Source organism: Canis lupus, chromosome 26 (genome assembly GCF_003254725.2).
Source record: "Canis lupus dingo isolate Sandy chromosome 26, ASM325472v2, whole genome shotgun sequence".
Classification (NCBI taxonomy): domain Eukaryota; kingdom Metazoa; phylum Chordata; class Mammalia; order Carnivora; family Canidae; genus Canis; species Canis lupus.
In genome coordinates, this window is record NC_064268.1 from 18238135 (window position 1) to 18260412 (window position 22278).

At 43.2% G+C, this 22278-nt stretch overlaps 2 protein-coding genes across 3 annotated transcripts in view; one reads left to right on the forward strand and one right to left on the reverse strand.

The window, feature by feature from the left end:
- Window positions 1–21841, reverse strand: part of USP30 (ubiquitin specific peptidase 30) — a 63139-nt gene extending 41298 nt beyond the window's left edge. The window contains exons 1-2 of one of the 2 annotated variants that reach the window (XM_025474294.3): window positions 21364–21841; window positions 15790–15923 (exon numbers count right to left, since the gene is read on the reverse strand). In XM_025474294.3, the coding sequence (XP_025330079.1) occupies window positions 15790–15815 (26 nt within the window). In that variant the 5' untranslated portion in view covers window positions 15816–15923; window positions 21364–21841. The remainder of the gene's footprint in view (window positions 1–15789; window positions 15924–21363) is intronic. The other variant, XM_025474293.3, reaches the window with a different exon arrangement.
- Window positions 2933–22278, forward strand: part of LOC112676718 (SV2 related protein) — a 70823-nt gene continuing 51477 nt past the window's right edge. Inside the window, exons 1-2 of the mRNA XM_025474287.3 lie at window positions 2933–3327; window positions 21446–21606. Coding sequence (XP_025330072.1) covers window positions 3293–3327; window positions 21446–21606 — 196 coding nt within the window. The 5' untranslated portion in view covers window positions 2933–3292. The remainder of the gene's footprint in view (window positions 3328–21445; window positions 21607–22278) is intronic.

Here is a 22278-nt window from a genome sequence, read left to right on the forward strand (position 1 = left end):
GCTGATAATCCTATTATGTGAAATCTCTCTGTTGAAATGTTGAAAAATTGGAAGCCAAATTTTATTATTTATTATTAAAAATTATTGAAAATCATTTTTTATTTTTTTTATTTATTTATGATAGTCACACACACACAGGGAGAGAGAGAGAGAGAGAGAGGCAGAGACACAGGCAGAGGGAGAAGCAGGCTCCATGCACCAGGATCCCGACGTGGGACTCGATCCCGGGTCTCCAGGATCGCGCCCTGGGCCAAAGGCATGCGCCAAACCGCTGCGCCACCCAGGGATCCCGAAAATCATTTTTTAAAAAAAGAACAGCTCTGTTGAAATATAATTACCACACAATTCACCATTTTTTATTTTGTGTTTTTTTTTTAAGATTTTATTTATTTATTTATTTATTTATTTATTTATTTATTTATTTGAGAGAGAGAGAGAGCATGAGCAGGGGGAGGGGCAGAGGGAATAGGAGGGAAAGAATCTCAAGCACACTCAGTGCTGAGCCCTGAGCCCCACATGGAGCCAAGATCATGACCTGAGCCAAAATCAGGAGTCGAACATTCAACTGACTGAGCCACCCAGGCACTTCCAATTCACTCTTCTGAGTGTATAATTTGATGATCACTTAATGAACATTTGGCTGTTTCCACTCTTTGCTATTATGAGGGATGATGTTATGAACATTCGTGTACAGGTTTTGTGTGCACTGTTTTCATTTCTTTTGGGTATATGCCTGTGAGTGGTATTGCTGAGTAACCCTGTGTTAAATTTTTGAGAAACTACCCAACTGTTCACTACAGCAGTTGCACCATTTTACATTCCCAGGACTTGTATATGAGAGGAATATCCAGTCCACATCCTCACCAACACTAGTTATTGTCTGTCTTTTTAATTCTAGGCATTCCAGTGGGCAGAGAGTGCAATTTTTTTTAAAGATTTTATTTACTTATTCATGAGAGACACACAGAGAGAGGCAGAGACATAGGCAGAGGGAGAAGCAGACTCCCTGTGGGGAGCCCAATGCGGGACTTGATCCCAGGACCCTGGGATCATGACCTGAGCTGAAGGCAGATGCTCAACCACTGAGCCACCCAAGTGCCCCCAGAGAGTGCTATCTCATTGTTGTTTTGACTTGCGTTTCCCTAATGACTAAATGATGTTAAGCATTTTTTCAAGTACTCATTAGCTAGTCACACATTTTTTTAAAAAAAGATTTATTGATTTATTTAAGAGAGATAGAGGGAAGGCAGCCCAGGTGGCTCAGAGGTTTAGTGCCGCCTTCAGCCCAGGGTGTGATCCTGGAGACCCAGGATCGAGCCCCCAGTCGGGCTCCTTGCATGAGGCCTGCTTCTCCCTCTGCCTGTGTCTCTGCCTCTCTCTCTGTGTCTCTTATGAGTTTAAAAAAAAAAAAAAGAGTCAGATGCTTAGCTGACTGAGCCACCGAGGTGCCCCAGCTAGTCACACATCTTTGCAGAAATATCTATTCATATTATTTGTCCGGTTTTTTAAATAATTTTTAGAAGATTTTATTTTTTTTATTCATGAGAGACACAGAAGGCTGAGACATAGGCAGAGGGAGAAGCAGACTCCCTGCGAGGAGCCCAATGTGGGACTTGATCCCGAAACTCTGAGATCATGCCTTGACATGAGCCCAAGGCAGACGCTCAACCTCTGAGCTACCCAGGTGTCTCTATCTGTCCATTTTTAAATTACATTGTCTTTTTATTATTGAATTGTAAGAGTTCTTTACACTGTTTGAAGTAAGTCTCTTATCAGGTATATGATTTGCAAATATTTTCTCCCATGCCATGGGCTGTCTTTCACTTTCTTGATGGCATCCTTTGAGGCAGAAAAGCTTTTAGCTTTGATCCAGTCCTATGTATCTAATTTTTTTCTTTTGTCACTTATGCTTTTGATGTCATGTCTAAGAAACCACTGCCTAACTCAAGGTCATAAGGATCTACTTCTACGCTTTCTTCTAAGGGTTTCGTAGTTTTGAATCTTTACACTTTATTCTTGTTAACCCTTCAGGTTACTCAAAATAAATCTCTCTGTGGATAGCGCTTTTGGTTGTAGACTAACCAACTGTCAAAGCTTGCCTGGGACTCATGGCATCCCACGACTTGGAACTTTCAATGCAAAACTCAAAGTCTTGGGCAAACTAGGATGAGTTGGACACACTACCAATGGACCTCCAACTTGCCATCTCTAATAGAAATCATTACCCTTGCTCTTCAGGGATTAAAATAGATACTGAATCCTATTCACCTGAATGAAAAATCAGTTTGCTTCCAGTTTAACAAGCATGTATTGAGTTTACACAATGCTAAGCCCTGGAGTTGAGTTTAGTGAGGGTTATTAAATTCCAATTTCAGTGTACATAAATAAAGTTTTATAGTTCTAGGCCCTTGGGGGTACATCAGCAAAACTTGCAAACCTTTATGGAGCTTAAGTTCTAAAGAAGGCCGACATTCTAGCTGGAGGAAGATGGGGAAACCATAGATAGGGGAGGATTTTGAAGGCAGGGATTTAGTTTTATTAATCTTTGATTTCCCAGCGTCAGAGCTGTAGAAATCACTCAGTAATACTTGCTCACTGAAGGAATGAATGAGTGATCTTTGGCCTTCTTATACATATATATATATATATATATATATTTTTTTTTTTTTTTTTTTTCCTGGATTCACTTCCCTAGACCAGACAGCTCCGTGATGACAATGACATGTCTAACTTGCTTCACATATGCACAGTGCCGATCACAGCGCCGGGCATACAGTAGGTGCTCAATAAACAACATTTTAAATGCATGCATTCATCTTTGCATTTTTCATTCCCTTGGTTTGCGACACCAGCCTGGGTGTCAAGGATATCACGCCGATGTCAACATTAATGAATCCCCACAAATAAACATTTAGAGAGGCGTAGTCAGCCAAAGAGTGCTCATTGGTACTCCGACAGCCATTTCACAGGCTGGTGTGCCCTACAGGCACCCAGGACAACGTCGCCAACCAGAGAGAGCCCGTGAATTCCTCTGAGCGGAAGGGCTCTCCCCGCCCCCTCTCCCCGCGCGGCTCGCTCTGCCCCCGGCCGCCCCCTCTCCGCCCCCTCTCCCGGCGGCGGCGGCTTTGTCTCGTGGGCTGGTCGGCGGCGGCTCCCTCCCCCGAACAGCTGCCGCCGAGGGAGGACGCGGCGCGGGAGCTGTCCGGACCCCGGTGCTGAAGCCCCGGCCGCTCGTCCTCCACCAACACCATGTAAGGGCCATGAAAAGGGCTCGTCCTGGCGCAGCGCGGACATGGAGGAGGACTTATTCCAGCTAAGGCAGCTGCCGTGAGTATCATGGGGGCGAGGGAGAGGCAGACAGGCTTTCCTTTAAAACACGGAGCCCTGCAGGGGGGCATCTGTGCATGGCTTCTGGAATTTAAAAGGAACTGTTTGAGAGGACAGACTTAGGCCCCGAGGAGACAAGCCATTTTCCTGCTCCAGCAGTCCAGCCTCTGTATCTCTGACTCAGTTCTATTTTTCAGATCCGTCAGAATCTTCAGGGGGAGCGAGAGGGGTTATGTTTTCCCTCTTAATTGCTCGCAATCCTAAAGGGAAATTTTGAGGTCTGTGTTTTAAGAAAGCGTTAGCCGCTGTTTTGAAATGTGGACCGAATTGATGAGTCCATGCAATGACATCGGTTTTTCCCAGCCTTTTCTCCTATGCCGTGAAATTCCTAATTTTTCTGCAAGGTCTTCTGGAAGGGAACGGTACTGATGGTTGCAAAGTGGTTTCTAAAAAAGCCAGAATACCTTCCTAGAGGGGAGGTTTGGGCAAAGTATTGTTGTTTATGAAGTGTGTGTGTGTGTGAATGAGAGGGCTGAAACCTCTTGCCTTCTTCTGAATGAAAGGTTTTTGTAACAGCTAGCTAGAGTGAGACTCTGTCGAAGGCTATCCCTGAGAACATCAGGAATACAAAGCTAGAGGATAGGAATTTTTAAGGGATATCAAATTTGCTCTCAGAATCTCGGGAAACACAACCAAGCAATGGAAAGGACAGAGGCCACGTAGAGGGGCTTACAGATGCCTCCTACTACAAGCCAGTGATTTGTTAAGCAGATCTCTAGACTATGAGATATGGGCACTAATGGGGATTTTTGTTTTAATTTTTAGAAGCAGTAGCCATTTGGATGGTAAAAGTAGGCACTGTCTGGATTGTTGGAAAGGATACATCATTGTTAGTGTATGTATATTTTCCTGACTTAAAATCTTTTCTTCCTCTCTGAACCATGGAGAAATTCTCCCAAGTGACTTTTAGTGTGACGGATACAGCTCTCTGAGGCTCTGAATACTGAAGGGTATTGTTAATGTTTACTTCTCAATTGGAGTAAAATTAATTTTCATTTAAAATTTTTAATTAAATTCTACTTTTAAGTTTTTATTAATTGATCCACAAATAGCATATCTTATGTAATACAACATTATTTCACAAATGCCAAAGGATGTTCAGTTACAATATCCAGAGGTCAATGTATGAATACATAAACATATACATATCTGAGTGTAAATCTCTCGAGGGAAACCTACCATTTTCGTTGAAAATAAATATAATGTCTTAAAAAAAAACAACCTATTATCTCAAAATAAGAAATAATGCAGAAACTGAAATATGAAATCTGGTATTTAGAATAAAAATACAGTACATATTAGAACTGCAGTTTACTGAGATAAATTTTCAAATAATGTCAGAGCATGTGAACTTTACAGATTTACTCAGAGATTCATGTATATTTAACCTATTCAGGTATAGATATGACACTATTGTGACAATTCCTCTCTGGTTTAAAAAGAAGATAAAAATAATAAGAGGTTTTTATTTATTTAAATTTAAAAATTAATTTACTTTTTTATACTAATGTAGAATATACTAATATAATTATATATATATAGGGTTTAAAAGTTCAAAAAGAAGTACAAGAATAAAAAGTAATCTTTTCCTAAACTGCAGGTCAAATTTCTTGATTATTCTCTGATACTTTAACACATAAATACACGTAATATCTATCAGAGAGGCCAAATTGTGTACTAGCTAAGAGTATCGGCTCTTGAGTAAGACAGACTTGAGTTCAGATCCTGGCTTTGCTACTTTTTGGTTATTTGACTATGAGCAAGTGCCTTAACCTTTTTAAGACTGAGTTTCGGGGATCCCTGGGTGGCTCAGCGGTTTGGTGTTTGCCTTTGGCCCAGGGCACCATCCTGGAGTCCCGGGATCGAGTTCCGCATCAGGCTCCTTGCATGGAGCCTGCTTCTCTCTCTCTCTCTCTCTCTCTCTCTCTGTCTCTCTCTCTCTCTCTCTCTTTCTCTCTATGTCTATCATGGATAAATAAATAAAACCTTAAAAAAAAAAAAAAAGACTGAGTTTCCCTCACCCTAAAACGGGGCTCACAATAGTCCTTGATTCACAGAGTTACTCTAATGATCGAGTGAGATAATGTGTGCTGAATGCCTGGTAAACAAGGCATTCAACATATATATTAACTAATATTATTATTACATCTTAAAAATTGTTATAAAAATATATAGGCTCCCTATTCTGGAATCTTCAGAATTGTAATCTGCAATTTGAATGGAGTCAAAATTAGCCCTGAAATGTGTTGACTTCTATTTATAAAAAAGGAGTGAAATAAAAGGAATAGCCACGTGAATCTGAGTGGGTTACAAGTCACGACTTAGATGTTTTTTAAACCACACCCTGTGTATATTGTGCACAGATTGCAGGCAGCAGATTTCCTGAGAGCAATATGGTTTTTTTTTACAAAATCAGAATGCCTTGTAGAGGGTTGGCAAGAGTGGACTTTGGAACAGGCTCAGTCCTATGGGAAGCCAAGTGTTAATAGATTATAAGCCACTAAGTAGTTTATAGGGTTCGAGGAGGGGGAAAAGGGATGAGAGTTCCTAAGAAAACAGTCCCTCCTTGCACTTGGAAGCTCCTTCATACAGCTCTAGGATGATTCCTTTCAGGCCCCAAACAACCTCTGCTTTTCTCCTGCTGTCCATTTAGGCACATGTACAGGAGATTCCAGAGGCTAAGATTTTATATCTAGTTCTGCCTTATTGTGTGACCCTGTGCAAGTCAGACTTCTCTAGATCTCTCCTTTCTAGGATGATTTCTTGAAAGCAACTTTTGTAGACTACATTGGTTGATTGGTTGATTGACTGATTTATTTTATTCATTTGGACACCATCCTAGGTACAAGGGATTCTAAAACTGAATAAGATAGGTATAATCCTTGCCTTCAAGGAAGTCACAAGTTGGAGCTACAATGTCCAATATTTTAGTCACTAGCCATATGTGGCTATTTAAATTTCAACTTAAATTATATAATTTGTATATAAAATCATTACTATAGTATAATATACAATATAAAATATAATTTAGAAATAAAATATGTGAAATGTGAAAAATCATTTTCTCAGTTGCACTAATCACTTTTCAAGTGCTTGATGGCTACATGTGGCTAGTGACTACCATGTTGGACTGCACAGATCTAAGAGATTTCTGTAACTGCAGAAAATTCTATCAGACATTGGTCTGGTGCTGAGAAAGGTAGACATTGAACACATCACTGCACAATAATTGTGAGAATTGTTTTAAGGGCTGCAAAGGACAAGCACAGGGTGCAATGAGACTAGTTCTAGATGGGGGAAGGGGAGAATCAGTGAAGGTTTCCATGAGGGAGTAACATTACTGGCTCTGCCAGTTGAGCCCCCAGAGATGTGTAGGTGTAAGTCATCCAAGGAAAGAGATGGGATGAGGAATATTATGGACAAAAGAAATAGTATAGGCAAAAGCACTGTAGTGGAAAAAAGTATTGTGTCTCAAAATCAGGTCAGTGGAGGGAACATAATAAACTAGTGGCTTGAGGGAGGCTGCACAGGATGACAAGGACCAGGCCATATAGAGCCCCATAGTATGTGACAATGAGCTTGAACTTTATCCTGTGTTTGCCCAATCCATTCTCTATCTCCCTCCCTTCTCATAAGCTTTGTTTTCAAGATTAAACTTAAGTCCACTACCTCAATGAATCTCCCACTGACTTCTGCTGGGCTTAACTGGCAGTAAGGGCCAAAATGTGGGCTCTGAGGCAGGTAGACCTGGGTTTTAAAATCTGGGTGGCCTTAGACTAGTGACTTCATCTCCCATGGGCTGGGTGTTCCTCCATAAAGTCACGATAATGGCAGTATCTACACGGCAGGGCTGCTGCGAGGATCAAGATAGTCATTATTGGGAAGTTCTTAGGACAACACCTGGCTCCAAGTAAGGGTTCGATGAAAAGTGCTGGTGTTATTTGTCTCCCTCCACTCTAGATTTGTTTCCCTTAACCTCCAACATCACCTGGAATCCAAGGCCTCCTTTTCAGAACACTAAGAAAATGTTCCCCAAAGGGGGAGAATCCTGGCCTAGGAGAAGAGATAGGGGTTCATTATCATTTACTTCAGGCAAAAAACAAAGAGTTATTTTAATCACCTAGGGATCCTCAAGGTCAACCCACCAAAACCTTTTAAAACCTTAAGCTCAAAGATGTTCACACCTCATCATTTCAAACACATGCCAGCCTCACCTCTAGGGGGTATGTGTTTTAGTGACTTAAGAGGGGAAATATCTGAGAGCCAAAGAAAGAAGGTCCCCTTGCAAAGAAGCCATTGCTTGGGTGACCTTAGGTTATAGGGAGTATCGTCTCACAGTCTGCTGGCCCAAAGAATAGCTTTATAGCCCCAATCAAACACTTCTCTGGCTGTCTAAAAGAATTATGCAGATCTGTATGTGAATCACTGTGTGATCTTTGGCAATGTATTCACTTTCCTGAGACCTAAGGGGTCCCTGGGTCACCTTTGAAGGCATTTTCAGCTTTAGGATTCTAAGCTCTTTAGATGGGTGTGCCTGGTATCATCCTGGCTCATGGAAATTATTGTTATAGTTATTAATTATCTTTTACTCTGTAGTACATGGTTTCTCGATTTTGACCCTATTCACATTTTGGACTAGATAATACTTTGTGGTGGGGGGACTGTGCTATGCATTATAGGACGTTTAGCAGCATCCCTAGCCTCTACCCACTAGATGTCACAGCCTGTCACTCCAAGCTGTGACAATCAAAACTATCTCTGACGTTGCTAATGTCCCCTAGGAGAAGAAATTGTGCCCCATTGAGAACCACGACACTAAAGTATTTTAGTGTAGTCAATAAATTATTCAGTCTCTCCATTTCCAGAGCATCTTTGGATCTCTCTTTCAACTTCATTTCTCTGACCTTAGTCATGTCAGGACCCTAGTAAATCTTCTACCAGCAAGTTCTGCACCTTCCTCCATCCTCAGTATACCTTTAGTAAAAGACTGTAAGATCTATGAGGACAAGAGCTGAGTCTGACACAGAGAAGGTCCTCATGGCATGCGTTGTTGAATGAATTAATAAATTAAAAAGACAAACTACCTGGAGAGTTGTAGCACAGACTTCTGTCCCCCACCCTCCTTCCACTGCAACCATAGCACAGAAAAATCAAGTGCAAGGGCTCTCTACTCAAGCAGACCTGGATTCAAATCCTGCCTTTCCTGCCAAATGGGAAGGTAATTTTTTCTTCTCCAGGCCTCAGTTTCAAGTGCTTAGTGAAGCTATCAGCACATGATAAGGTCTTAATAAATGTTAACTATTTGTGATTGTTACCTTTTGTCCAGAATATAAGCTAATGGTCCATTATCCAGGGAGCACGATCAATGCTATTCAGATCGATGGGGGTGGCAGGAAAGTATAAACAAATAAAATCCACAGAAAACTAAAATTTCCTTTAATTACAGACTTCTAGACATTCAGGAATGGAAAGGACCTTAAAATCCATTGTATCCAAACACTCCCTCATACCTTGTCTCCCCAATCCAGGGCAGGAGGGCATCAAGTGGTGGCTTTCAAACATCTGTGGCCACCATCCATAGCTTATTAAAATTCAGATCTCTGGGCTTTACTGTGCAGAGATGCACAAGCATCAGGTCAGGACAGTGATCTAGGAATTGGCATTTTAATCAGTTCCCTAAGGGTGTTCTTGGCCTCAGAGGAGCATCAGCTAATTAGTTGAGATCATGGGCTGTGAAACTACTCAGGCCAGTGACACTAGTACACTATATACTATCCAGGGAACCTGGGCCAATTGGTGTAATGTCTCTGAGCTTCTATTTACTTATCTATAAGTTGGGGGTATGAATAACACTTCCCTCCCAGGGCTGTTGAATTTATATCATCATATAAGATAGTAAGTATATATAGCATTTAGGTGTGACAGAGTGGTACATATTAAATATCATCATCCCTGGTCCACACAGGTGGATACCCATCTCTCCTAGACCATTTGTCACAAAGGTGAGCCCACTACCTCCGACAGCAGCCTTTTTCATCTCTGGACTTCTCTACCTAAGGCAGCTCCCCAGACAGTGTTGAAATCTGTTTCCCTCTTCTCTATACCCTGATGTTCAAGTTCTGGTCTTGGGATCCAAGTTAACAAACATCATCTTTCACATGCCCAAACTTCAAATATTTGAAGACAGAGGTCCAGCCCCTGCAAAGACTCTTCCCAAGTCACTCAGATCAATGTGTGATTTGGTGCTCAGGTGTTGTCTCAAAGGAAACAAAAAGCAAATCCTATTTTAAGGGATCTTGGTAATTTCTGCTGCTTCAGATCCACAGCATCTAATCCCATTTGCCAATAGGTCTTAGATTCCAAAGAAGCCCCAGTGTGACAACACAGCTAAGCATTTGGACAAAACTGAGGGGTGCTGGTCATCAGCGTTGCCAACTGAGTCCCCCAAACAAGTTAGCACTTGTTATGCCTTGCAGACAGGTCTCCCAGGAAAGATGTCTTCCTCTACTGATTGGTGGGTGGTGGGGAGGGCAAATGACAAAAGCTTCAGCTCCTCCTTCTGCTATAGTCCCCCTACCACCCCACCATCACCTCTCACACAGCTGATCACACAGCCTCCTCCCTGGTCTCTCTGCCTCCTTTCTCCGTGCTGTCCTTCTGTGTCAACCATGCCTTATATTTTCTATATTCTAGTGTTTTGACATCTTACTGACCCTGGAGGGACTGTCCCTCCACGAGTTAACTCCTGCCTCACCTAACAAGGTGTATTTTTTCTTGGCAGTCGTCTCTTAATCTGTTGGCCTTGCTATACCTAAATAATAATAAAATCTATATTTTAAAACACTCTCCACAATCTGTTCCTCCTCTTGTGGAAACCTGTACCAGATGAGTGTACTCATTTCTCAAAACTCAACTCTCATCATCTTCTACCCTCTCCTGCGCACTTGAAAACTTTCAGTGGTGTCCTCTTGGCCTCAGGATAACATGGAAAATCCTCACAGTGGTATCCAGAGCCCTGCATGATCTGGACCGTCTCTCTGACCTCCACACTTGGATCCCACCTCTGGGCCTTTGCACCATCCATCTTCCTTGCTCTTCCCAACACTCTCCTCCCCAATCTGTGCGCCACTCTCCTAGCCCTCTTGATCTCAGCCTCCTTAGGGAGGTCTACTCTGACTCCTTCTTCCTCCAGTAATTCTTTTTCTTGGCACCCCTTCAGTTTCCTTCTCAAGATCCATTCATGTGCAAATGTATTACAATTTCTTTGTTTACCATTTCCCCAACTAGAGCGCTGCACCCCATGAGGGCAGGGGCTGCATCTATTATTCTGTCCCTTTGGTATCTATCCCAGCACTCAGAGAACAGTCAGCACTCAGCAAACACGAAACACTGAATGATTGTGCCAGGCTTTGTGCCACTCTCTGTTTATATGGGCTCCTTTCATCTCCATGGCAACCCTGTGAGGTGGGAATTACCATCTCTATCCCATCAGGGAGGAAACAAAGACTCAGAGAGGTAAAGTAACCTACCCAGGGTCGCACAGCAGCTGTCATGGACAAGGGATCCAAACCTAGATCAGTCTGTTTGCCACAGTTGGGCTCTCTACTCCCCTGGGGCAGACCAACTCTCTCCATGACAGGACACTAACTGCCGCCCTGTGAAAATCACAGTTAGCTCTAAGCTTCCTTTTTGGTCTGGCAGATTATCAACTCAGAGGATACAAGTCCAGAAGCTCAGATGAAAAAAAAAGTATCTTATCTAATATACCCTAACCAAGTCTCAGACCCTAATTTAAGCTACCGGAGCAAATTACATGATGGTGCAAACAAGACCTTTAAGTTGACAGCCATCTCCTCGAGCTCTTCTCTTCTTTAAATAGCAAAATTATGTGAAATAAATGTTCTCTGCTATTTTGGTAAATTACATGCTGTATATACACAACAAATGCCAAGAAATTGTGAGCCAACCTGTTTCAAAGCCCTCACACACTTAACGTATGTCACTGCGATTTTATCTTTCATATCACATTTTTCCACCCCCCAGCTTGGGATATCTTGGCTCCGATGGTTGATAAATACTTTTAGGAACCTGACTGATTCAAGATGTAGCCTGGCTTTCTGAGTATCATTTAGTGTCAAAGGTCTCTCTGTATGTCTGTCTTAAAACAAGTTTTCCTAAATAAAGGTGCCCTGGCTTCTAGTTGTGTGCCAGAGAAGGAGTTTGAACAGATCCTGGTTTACAACTGCAGGGAGGTAAGCCACTTTCTCAGAGTCACATTTCACAAAGTCAGTGTACTCCAAGCTCAGGCAGAAAGGTGACTTGAATGGAGCCGGGTTGAGGGAAGCTAGCATTCATTTTTTCCTGATTTTCCCATTAACCTTCTCGGTGGTCCTGCAAGCCCATTGTCATTCCCATTCCACAGATGAAAGCATCTGCAACAGGCTTACCAGATGCCACATGATCAATAAGAGCTCTGTAAATAGTTGCTATTATTATTTATATGTATTATTAAAGTAATAGATGTGCAGGTTAAAAATTGTCAATATTACAGAAAGGTCCAAGAAAAAAAAATGCCCTTCCCATGCAAAAAGTCCCCCTTCCATGCAGTCCTTCCCCCAGAAGCAACCAGTCTTTGATTTATTAGGGATCCTTCTAGAGTACCTAGAACTGTGGAAACATAAATGCAGCAGGACTTCTCAGACTTGAACACGCACACAAATTATCTGGGGACCTGGTTAAAATGCAGATGCTGACTCAGTAGGTCTGGGTTAGGGCCTGGAACTCTGAATTTCCAACAAGGTTGTAGGGGATACTGGGGCCGCTGGTTCAAGATCACATTTAAATCTTAGTAACAAAGGACCTAGATTACAAGGTCATATTCTAGTGTATTTAATAATAAACCCCAGGACACCCGGGTGGCTCAGTTGGTTAAATGTCTGACTATTGATTTCAGGTCAGGTCATGATCTCAGGGTCATGAGATAGAACCCTGAGCTGGGCTCTGAGCTGGGTGTGGAGCCTGCTAAGGTTCTCTTTCTCCCTCTCCCTCTCCCTTGGCCTCTCCTCCCACCCTACATGCACTCTCTCTCTCTCTAAAAAATAAAATAATAAGCCCCAGTCTTTTCCTGTTGGCTCTTACAGATTAACTTGTGTGTGTGTGTTTATTGTGATAAAATATACATAAAATAAAAATCGCCATTTCGACAATTGTAAGCATACCGTTAGCAGCCTTGAGTACATTCACATTATTGTACAACCACCACCACCATCCATCTCCAGAACTTTTCATCTTCTCCAGCCGAAACTCTGTTCCCATTAAACACTAACTCCTAGGACACCTGGTGGCTCAAAGCTCAAAGGTTGAGTTCAGGTCGTGATCCCGGGGTTCTGGGATCAAGTCCTGCATCAAGCTCTCCATGGGGAACCTGCTTCTCCCTCTGCCTATGTCTCTGTGTCTGTCTCTGTGTCTCTCATGAATAAATAAATAAAATCTAAAAAAAATGATAAAATAAAAAGATAAACTGACTCCCTTTCTCCTGAGCCCCTGGCAACTGCTATTCTATTTTCTGTTCCTGTGAATTTGACTATTTTAGGCTTCCTTATATAGGTGAACTCTTTCATGTCAGACTTATTTCATTTAGCAGGGTATCTTCAAAGTTCATCCACATTGTGGCATGTGTGAGAATTTCCTTTTTTCAAGGCTGCTTCATATTTCATTGTATATACACACCACGCTTTGTTTATCCATTCATCCATTGGTGGACACCTGGACTGTTGTGATATTGTGATACTGATCAACAATTTTTTAAAACATTTTCCTAAGTGGATGTGCCATAATCTGTGTAATTATTCCCCTCATGATGATTGTTTCTGGTTTTGCTGCAAAAGCTTGCCAGCACCAGAAGAGACTATAGCAGAGTGGCTGAGAGTGGGGACTCTGAAATCAGATGGCTTTGCCAAAGTCCAGCTTAGACACCTACTATCTGACCATAGGTAAGCTCCTGGCCCCTCTGTGCTTGACTATCCTCATCTGTAAAATGGGGTTAACGACACCCCATTAGCAAACACTAACCTGCGAGATTACGTACTGTAATCAATGCAGAGCACAAACCTGGCACCTGGCATGGTAAGCTAACAATCCTTATCAGCAGTTGTTCGTACAGTAAATCATCACCTGCTCGTGTCTGTCCCTGCATTGAACCGCCAGCAGCACGATTCTGAGTGGGAGCACAGAGCGCTTAAAATTTTGAAAGCTGTCACAGGTTACCTTCCTCCAAGTTGCAGTGGTCACTATTTGCCACAAAAAGAGGTGTGGAGCTCTGGACAGTCCTTGAGGAGAGAGTGTGATACAAGCAGGATTCAGGGAAGATTATCAGGCCACATAGTCATTTCCTTCCGTGATATTACCCTCAGAGTCAAGGGTGATCCATCGACCTTCCCTTTATCCCTGAAAATGAGGTGATAATGCATGGAAATGTCCATTTCCTTCACTCATTTGATACTTCTCTATATTTCCATCTCCTACAAGTATCTTGGGGGCTGTTTATGCTTCTGATTGGGAGGTTACTTCTTGGGGGACAAGGAGTCCCACCTGTTTGCAATTCCTTCCCATTTAATACCACCCCTTACTCAGAGGGCTGCAGAGTTGAAACGTCACACACACACCCAGCTAGCCTTCCATGGTGTTTGTTATTTGTAGCATTTCTTACAATGTACAAGATAGCTATGTAGTGATACACACACACATACACATCTTTTTATTCATTTTTTTAAGATTTTATTTATTTATTTGACAGAGAGAGAGCACAAGCAGGGGGAGCAGCAGGCAAAGGGAGAGGGAGAAGCAGGCTCCCTGCTCAACAGAGAGCCCGACACAGGGCTTGATCCCACGACCCTGGGATCATGACCTGAGCTGAAGGCAGACACTTAACCCACTAAGCCACCCAGGCGCCCCCCTACGCACCTTTTTAAGGTGCTGCTCCCCTCCCCAGCAGACTATGAGCACCACAGGAAGGAGCCTAAGTCTGTAGGAAATCCCTTTGAAATCCTAGCAAGTACCTTTGGAGGTGCTACAAGGCAGGTGCTCAATAAATATTTGTTGAATAAATGAACAAATGGATTCCAGTAACATCTGTGGCAGTATTAAGGGCTGAGGATCTTTTTTTGGATGGTGAAACATAACAAAATTTATCATTGTAATCATTCGTAGGTATATAGTTCTGTGGCATTAAATATGTTCACCCTGTTGCTCAACCAGCACCACCATCCATCTCCAGGACTGTTTCATCTTCTCAAACAGAAACTCTGAACCCATTAAACACTAACCCCCCATTCCTCCTCCCCCAGCCACTGACCATTGCTACTCTGCTTTGTCTCTATGATGCTGACTACTCCAAGTATCTCAAAAGTGGAATCATATAATATTTGTTGTTTTGTGACAGGCATATTTCACTTAGCATGACATTTTCAAGGTTTATCCACATTGTAGCATGCATTGACATTTCTTCCTGTATAGGACTGAATAGTACTCCATTTTGTGAATGGACCACATTTTGATTATCCGTCCATTCATCTACTGATAAACACTTGGGTTTCTCCCACCTTTGGGGCTATCATGAATAACGCTGCAGTGAACATGGGCATACACTCACAATAGTGCATAACCATTACCTCTATCTGTTCCAGAGAATTTTCATCACCCCAGAAGGAAACCCTGTACCATTAGAGAGTCATTCCACATTTCCCCTCCTCCTCAGTCCCTGGCAAACACTAATCTGCTTCCTGTCTGTGCATTTGCCTATTCTGGATAACTTCGCCTCAATGGAATCCTGCAACATGTGACCTTTTGTGTCTGGCTTCTTTCACTCAGCATAATACTTCACCCATCCGTGTTATAGCAGGTGTCAGTGGTTTGAGGACTTTTATACAGCGGTGTGCTACAGACTATTCATATTAGTTCTAAGAGCAGATTGATAGTGAAGTGTTCAGAAATTTGGGGACCCTGTTATTTAAACACTGACAGGTTGAAATTGGTCACATATTGTCATATGCTATACACCCTTATGGTTTGGGGGTTTTAGTTGAAATTCAGTTTATAGGCACACCACTGGCTTGGGAACACTCCCACAATCTCAATCAGCATGCCCCCTAAAGCTACTCCCAATAATACATACTCAGAATAAAACTGGTCTTGCTGGCAAGTACTGCTTAAGGCCCAGACCCCACCTTCTATCCAGATTTCTGGGCCTAAGACAGTCTGTCTCCTGGCCTTTGCTCTTCGGTGACGTCTGCCTCCCAGCTCCAAGGGAGACTCCAGCTCCAGATGGCAGGGACATTTGCCTGAGCCCTGTATCACAGGGGTTCTGGGCCTCTCAGATAAGGCAGACGAGCGGCAGGCACCCACCTCAGCCAACAGAATAGAGGCTCCATTCCTCAGCCTGACTGTTTCATGATTGGCAGGGGGCAGGCATACAGCAGAATCATTCATCTGGCTCCAATGCATTAAATCAGTCCCCAGATCAGCAACAACAGCACCACCTGGGAACGTGTCAGAAATGCAAGATCTCAGTTCCTGGCTAAGACCTACTGAATCGGACCCTCGGGGAGTGGGGCCCAGCCATTAGTGTTGTGACCAGCCTTGTTGGGGTTCTAAGGCTCCATCCAGATCAAAACCCTTGCACCAGTGTGATGACCTGCAGAGTTGTCAGCCAGTGTAGAATGAAGCTGTGCCTTTTGATTCCTGCTCCAAAACACACCATTTCCCACTGTCTGGCAAATCTTTCCCACATAGGCCAGTTCAGTTCAGGCCTCACATTCATTCCCCAGACACATGTGAATTCTGGAGAGAGAAACTGATGCCTGGTGATTAGGACCTCGGGCTCAAATACAAAAGCCAACCAGGTTGATCCTCAACTCCCTCAAGCTGTGTGACCTTGGATGAATGCCTTTACCTCCCTGAGCATATTTCCTCATCTGTAAAATGGAGACAACAGTAGTACCTAATTCATAGGTTAATTGTCAGGGTAATGGGAGAAAATGTGAAAGGCTTATAGCATAGCTCTTAGCATATAACAAGCACTCAATAAAAATAGCTATACGGTTTGAGAACTATTTTCTAAGAAGTTTAAGGGAGGGGAATTCAATGTTTGTACAGTGATTTAAATTTGTCTGCATAATAACTCTGGAGGGGCTTATTTGTAGCAAATACCATTGGTTCCTGTCACAGATCCCCTTTACCAGACTGGTGCATCTCCCAGGTGCCCCAGGATTGGCTGCTTACAGCTCACAGCTGCAGTCTGCTCTAGAAGATTGCCCTTGTTTGAGAGGAGCTGCCTCACCTGGGGACACCTGGGAGGTTATGCTCTTCACCACTGGGGTGATATGCCAATAACCTATGTGAGCCCAGCGCCCCCAGGATTCTGGGTGGGACGATCTAAATGGCATAGTTCACATTCCAGAGCTCCCCATCGGATCAGATTCCAGCAGAAACCACATCCCTGTTCAGCTTGTCCCTCTGCCTTGTCCTTCCACCCTCACTTCACAATGGAAGTACTTCCTTAACAAATAATTGCACAAGAATCCCCAACCCATTGTTTGCAGAAATATAATTTATCATAAAATTCATTTGAAATCTCAAGAGACCCAGAATAGCCAATGCAATAAAATCAAAATAAGAACAAAATTGGAGGCCTCATACTTCCTGATTTCAATCCTGACTACAAAACTACAGTGGTACCGGCCTAAGGAAAGACATATAGACCATGGAATAGAATAGAGAGCTCAAATATAAACCCTCAGATATACAGCCAAGTGATTTTTTTAAAAGATTTTATTTATTTATTTATTCATGAGAGACAGAGAGAGAGGGAGAGAGAGAGGAAGAGACACAGGCAGAGGGAGAAGCAGGCTCCACGCAGGGAGCCCAACATGGGACTCGATTCTGGGTCCCCAGGATCACACCCCGGGCCAAAGGCAGTGCCAAACCGCTGGGCCACTGGGGCTGCTCCAGCCAAGTGATTTTTGACAAGTGTGCCAAGACCATTCAATGGGAGTTGAAGGACAATCTTTTCAACAAATAATGCTGGGAAAACTGAATTTCCACATGCAAAATAATGAAGCTGGACCCTTGCCTTACACCATACACAAAAATCAACTCAAATGGATCAAAGACTCAATCCTACAAAAATCTCTTACAAGAAAATATAACGAAAAAGACTCATGGCATTGGGTTTGGCAGGACTATATCACAATTAAAAACTTGTATGCAGGGAATCCCTGGTTGGCTTAGCAGTTTTGTGCCCACCTTCGGCCCAGGGCGTGATCCTGGAGACCCGGGATGGAGTCCCACATCAGGCTCCCCGCAGGGAGCCTGCTTCTTCCTCTGCCTGTGTCTCTGCCTCTCTCTCTCTCAATCTGTGTCTCTCATGAATAAATAAATAAAATCTTAAAAAAATAATAAAATAAAAACTTGTATACATCAAAGGACATAGTCAACAGGGTGAAAAGGCAACCTGTGGAATGGGAGAAAATATTTGCAAATTACATCTTGGATAAGGGATTGATATCCAGAATATATCAACAACAAAAACCCCAAACAACCTGATTGAAAAATGGATAAAAGACTTGAACAAACATTTATTTCAAAGAAGATATACAAATGGCCAATAAACACATTAAAAGATGTTCAGTTTTAGGGAAATTCACATCAAAACCACAATGAGATACGATTTCACACCCATTAGAATGGCCTTTACCCAAAAAATGAAACACAGTATTATTGGCAAGGATATAGAAACATTGGAACTGTTCCTTCATTGATCATGGGAATGTAAACTGGTATAGATGCCCTGGAAAACAATATGCAGGCTCCTCAAAAAATTAAACATAGAATTATCATATGATCCAGCAATTCCACTTCTGTGTATAGAACCAAAAGAATTGAAAGCAGGGACTCAAACAGATATTTGCACACCCGTGTTCATAAGCAGCATTATTCACAACAGCCAAGAGGCAGAAATAACCCAGGTGTCCACTAATGTATGAATGTATTAAAAGCTGTGGTATATCCATACAATGGAATAGTATTTAGCCTCAAAAAGGAAGGACATTCTGACACGTGCTGCAACATGAATGAGTCTTGAGGCTGTTATTCAAAGTGAAATGAGCCAGTCACAAAAGCACAAATACTGTATGATTCTACTTACATGAGGTAACTAGAGTAGTCGAATTGAGAGACAGAAAGTAGAATTGTGGTTAGTGGGGGTTGGAGGGAGAGGGGAATGGGGAGTCAGTGTTTCACAGGTAGAGTTTCAGATCGGGAAGATAAAGAATTCTGGATTTGGATGATGGTGATGGTTGTGCAACCGTGTGAACATGCTTAAAGCCACAGAATTGACACTTACAAATGGTTGAAATGGCAAATTTTATTTTATGTATATTTTACCACCATTGGAAAAAAAAAGGATCCCACCATACAGCTCTGCTTCTAAGGAATCCAATTTCTTTTTTTTAAGATTTATTTATTTATTCATAGAGACGCAGAGAGAGAGAGAGAGGCAGAGACAGAAGAAGGCACCATGCAGAGAGCCCGATGTGGGACTCGATCCAGGGTCCAGGATCATGCCCTGGGCTGCAGATGGTGCTAAACTGCTGCGCCACCGGGGCTGCCCAGGAATCCAATTTATTACACAATTATCACACCCCATTTAGAGAGGAGGTAAAGTGAGGCTCAGAGTGACTATAGATATATCTTAGCCAGTGGGGATGATAATAGTCACCACCACTCAGGTTTCTGTGAGGATTAGGTCAAATAATGATGTATGTAAAGATTTCTGATCAAAGAAGAGCATTTCCCATCAGGATGTGAAAGAAGGAAAGCAGAAAGGAGTCGTGGTAGCTTCGACTGAATTATGGTCGAATATTGGCAATTTTACATGGTTCAACCTAATAGAAGTGTTTGGTCCTTAAACTGGACGGCAGATTCTATATAATTGTAAATGCTTTAAATATCTCAAAATAAAATGTTTTTATGGAATAAAAATTAGAGTGGGTAGAGAGAAATAGAAGGGTTTGGAGCTATAGCATCCTGTCTTTGGCTGGGAATATAAGGTTTATGATCTGACAGGCATCAGGCTTTGTGTCTCTAGCTGTGTGGCTGTGGGTGAGTCACGTGACTTCTAGGCCTCCGTTTTCTTTTCTAGAAAGAGGTGATCACCTCCCAACCTCAGCAGTTGTGCAGATCGAATGCTGGTAAACAACAGGTAGCACGGGGCACAGAACGTAAGCTCGATGCTGCTGGACTGTGGTGGTGGTGCTAAGACAGGATGGAGAGTTAGCTCCAGGCTTTTCTGTCAGACCAGAATGGCCTGCAAACCCCGTGCTCTGTGCTCAGCCCCACAGTTCTAGTCCAAGGCGAGCTTGACCACTCAAGCTCTCTGGGCCCAGCCTTGTCAGAGAATGGGGGTTCAGGTATTTGCAAAATTACTGTGATTTCATCTGGTTTTTTTCTTTTCTCCAACCTCACAAGCAGGACATGTTCCCCATGCTTCTGCAATTTGAAGCTTTACCCTTTCTATGTCAGAGTACCAGTTATTGCTTGGTGAAATACATGGAGTAATGCAAGTTAATAAATAAATTAATTAATAATAATGATAGCAGTATATTTTACTTGCCTATTTCTCCTGTTTTACCTTGTTAAAACATTGCCCAAATTTACCCTCTAGCCATTCATGTCTGTGACATCCCAGAGTTCTTTTTTCAAAGCCTTGATGGGAACAGGCATTACTCACTCAATATCACTCTTGTGACAAGAGGGACACCTCTATCCTATCTCTGCTATGACCCCAAAACCCACCACAGGGCTGGCAGACAGGAGTTTTGTATTTGGGAATGAAGGAGTTGGAAGGACACAGGTAATTTTGCTGCTGAACCCCAGATGACGTGATTGCTGCTCAGAAAAATCAAGGCTTTTCCAGAGTAACAAGAGCATAATTTGAGGGAATGTATTGCAAAGTGGAGTCCATGGGTCTCAAACTCAAAGGCCTACAGGGCCAGACAAAGGGGGTAAGTGCCACGTAAGAGGAACACAGAACACATGAGGATAAGTGGCAAAGGACCCTCAGGGCTGGAGGTAATTGGGAGAGGAGGAAATTGCCATCAAGTTTGGTGTGTCCTGTCTACAGGGAGCACACTACCCAGATCTAGCCACACAGCTCCCTTATAGGAACGTGGGCCCCAGATGACCAAATACTCTTTTTTCAAAAGGTAATCCCTCAGGCAGCCTGGGTGGCTCAGCAGTTTAGTGCCACCTTCAGCCCAGGGCCTGATCCTGAAGACCCAGGATCGAGTCCCACATCGGGCTCCCTGCATAGAGCCTGCTTCTCCCTCTGCCTATGTCTCTGCCCCTCTCTCTTTCTCTGTGTCTCTCATGAATAAATAAATAAAATCTTTAAAAAAAAAAAAAAAAAGTAATCCCTCCACCCAACATAGGGCTCAACCCTACAGCTGAGATCAAGAGTCACATGCTCTCTCTACCAACTGAGCCAGCCAGGTGCCCCAGATACTCTATGTTTTGAAGAGACATGAGATACCTGGCTTTTTACACTAATTCTCCCAATTTAAAAACTTGGTCATCCACTTTAAGTTAAAAAGTAGTCTGGGCAGCCTTTTGTGGGCATAATGTAACCCCTAGGTGACCAAGTTGTTACCTCTGTTACATACAGAAAGACAAATCTAAATTCTGAAACACATGTGATTCCAAACAGTATTTACATCTAGAACACAGATAACCTCTTTCACATAGCTTAACCTGTAAGTAGGGTCCCCCTGGAGTTGTGCAGTGCCCAACCTGTATGAATGTATGTGGCAGCCCTGATATGTAACTCTTGAAGCTGTCAGATCCCCATCAGTCCAACTCAATAGAAATGCCAACCCCCTCCCCCCACATCAAGTCTCTGGATCACAAGAAAAAGCCTTTCACCTGTCTTGGGCACAAGGGCTGTGCAGCAAGGCCATCGAAGGGAAGTTCTAGCTATCATGACCAGATTTGCTCTGTCCTCTAGGGTGGTGAAATTCCGTCGCACGGGCGAGAGTGCAAGGTCAGAGGATGACACGGCTTCGGGAGAGCATGAGGTCCAGATTGAAGGGGTCCGCGCGGGCCTAGAAGCTGTCGAGCTGGACGATGGGGCAGCTGTGCCCAAGGAGTTTGCCAATCCCACTGACGGTGAGAGGGCTCTGCAGTTGGGACATCAGCCTGGGCCACAGTCAGGGGCTCTGAGGTGCCAGTGTGACCTCCCCAGATCGTGCTCTCAGAGGCATCTAGTGAAGGGGCAGGTAGGAGGGCCTAGAGGGCCCAGAGGTGACACTGGAAGTGTGGGCTGGGCCTACATGGCTTCCTCCAGCAGTAAGGTTACATCACAATCCCTGCCAGTCAGCTTCATTGCATTACACCCAGCTGAGGACAGCAGCAACAATGATGGTGTTGGTGGTGATGGTGATGATGGTGGTGGTGATGGTGATGATGATGATTATGAAGGTGAGGAGGAGGAGGAGGATAGTGATGACGACCATGGTGGTGGTGGTGGTGATGATAGTGTAATGATGATGGTGGTGATGATGATGGTGTTGGTGATGAGGGTGATGACCATAGTGACAGGATCAGCTGACACTGCCTGAGGATTTACTCTGGGCCAGGCACTCTGCTAAGCACTTTACACATATTACCCATTTAATCTTCACACCAGTTCCAACTGGAACTATTATACTTATCTTCCCCATTTTGTAGAAGAGAAAACTGAAGCACAGAAAGACTAAGTATCTTGCCCAGGGTCACACAGCTAAAAATTAGCAAAGCTGGATCTACAGCCAGGCAATGTGGCCTCAAAGCCCATATTCC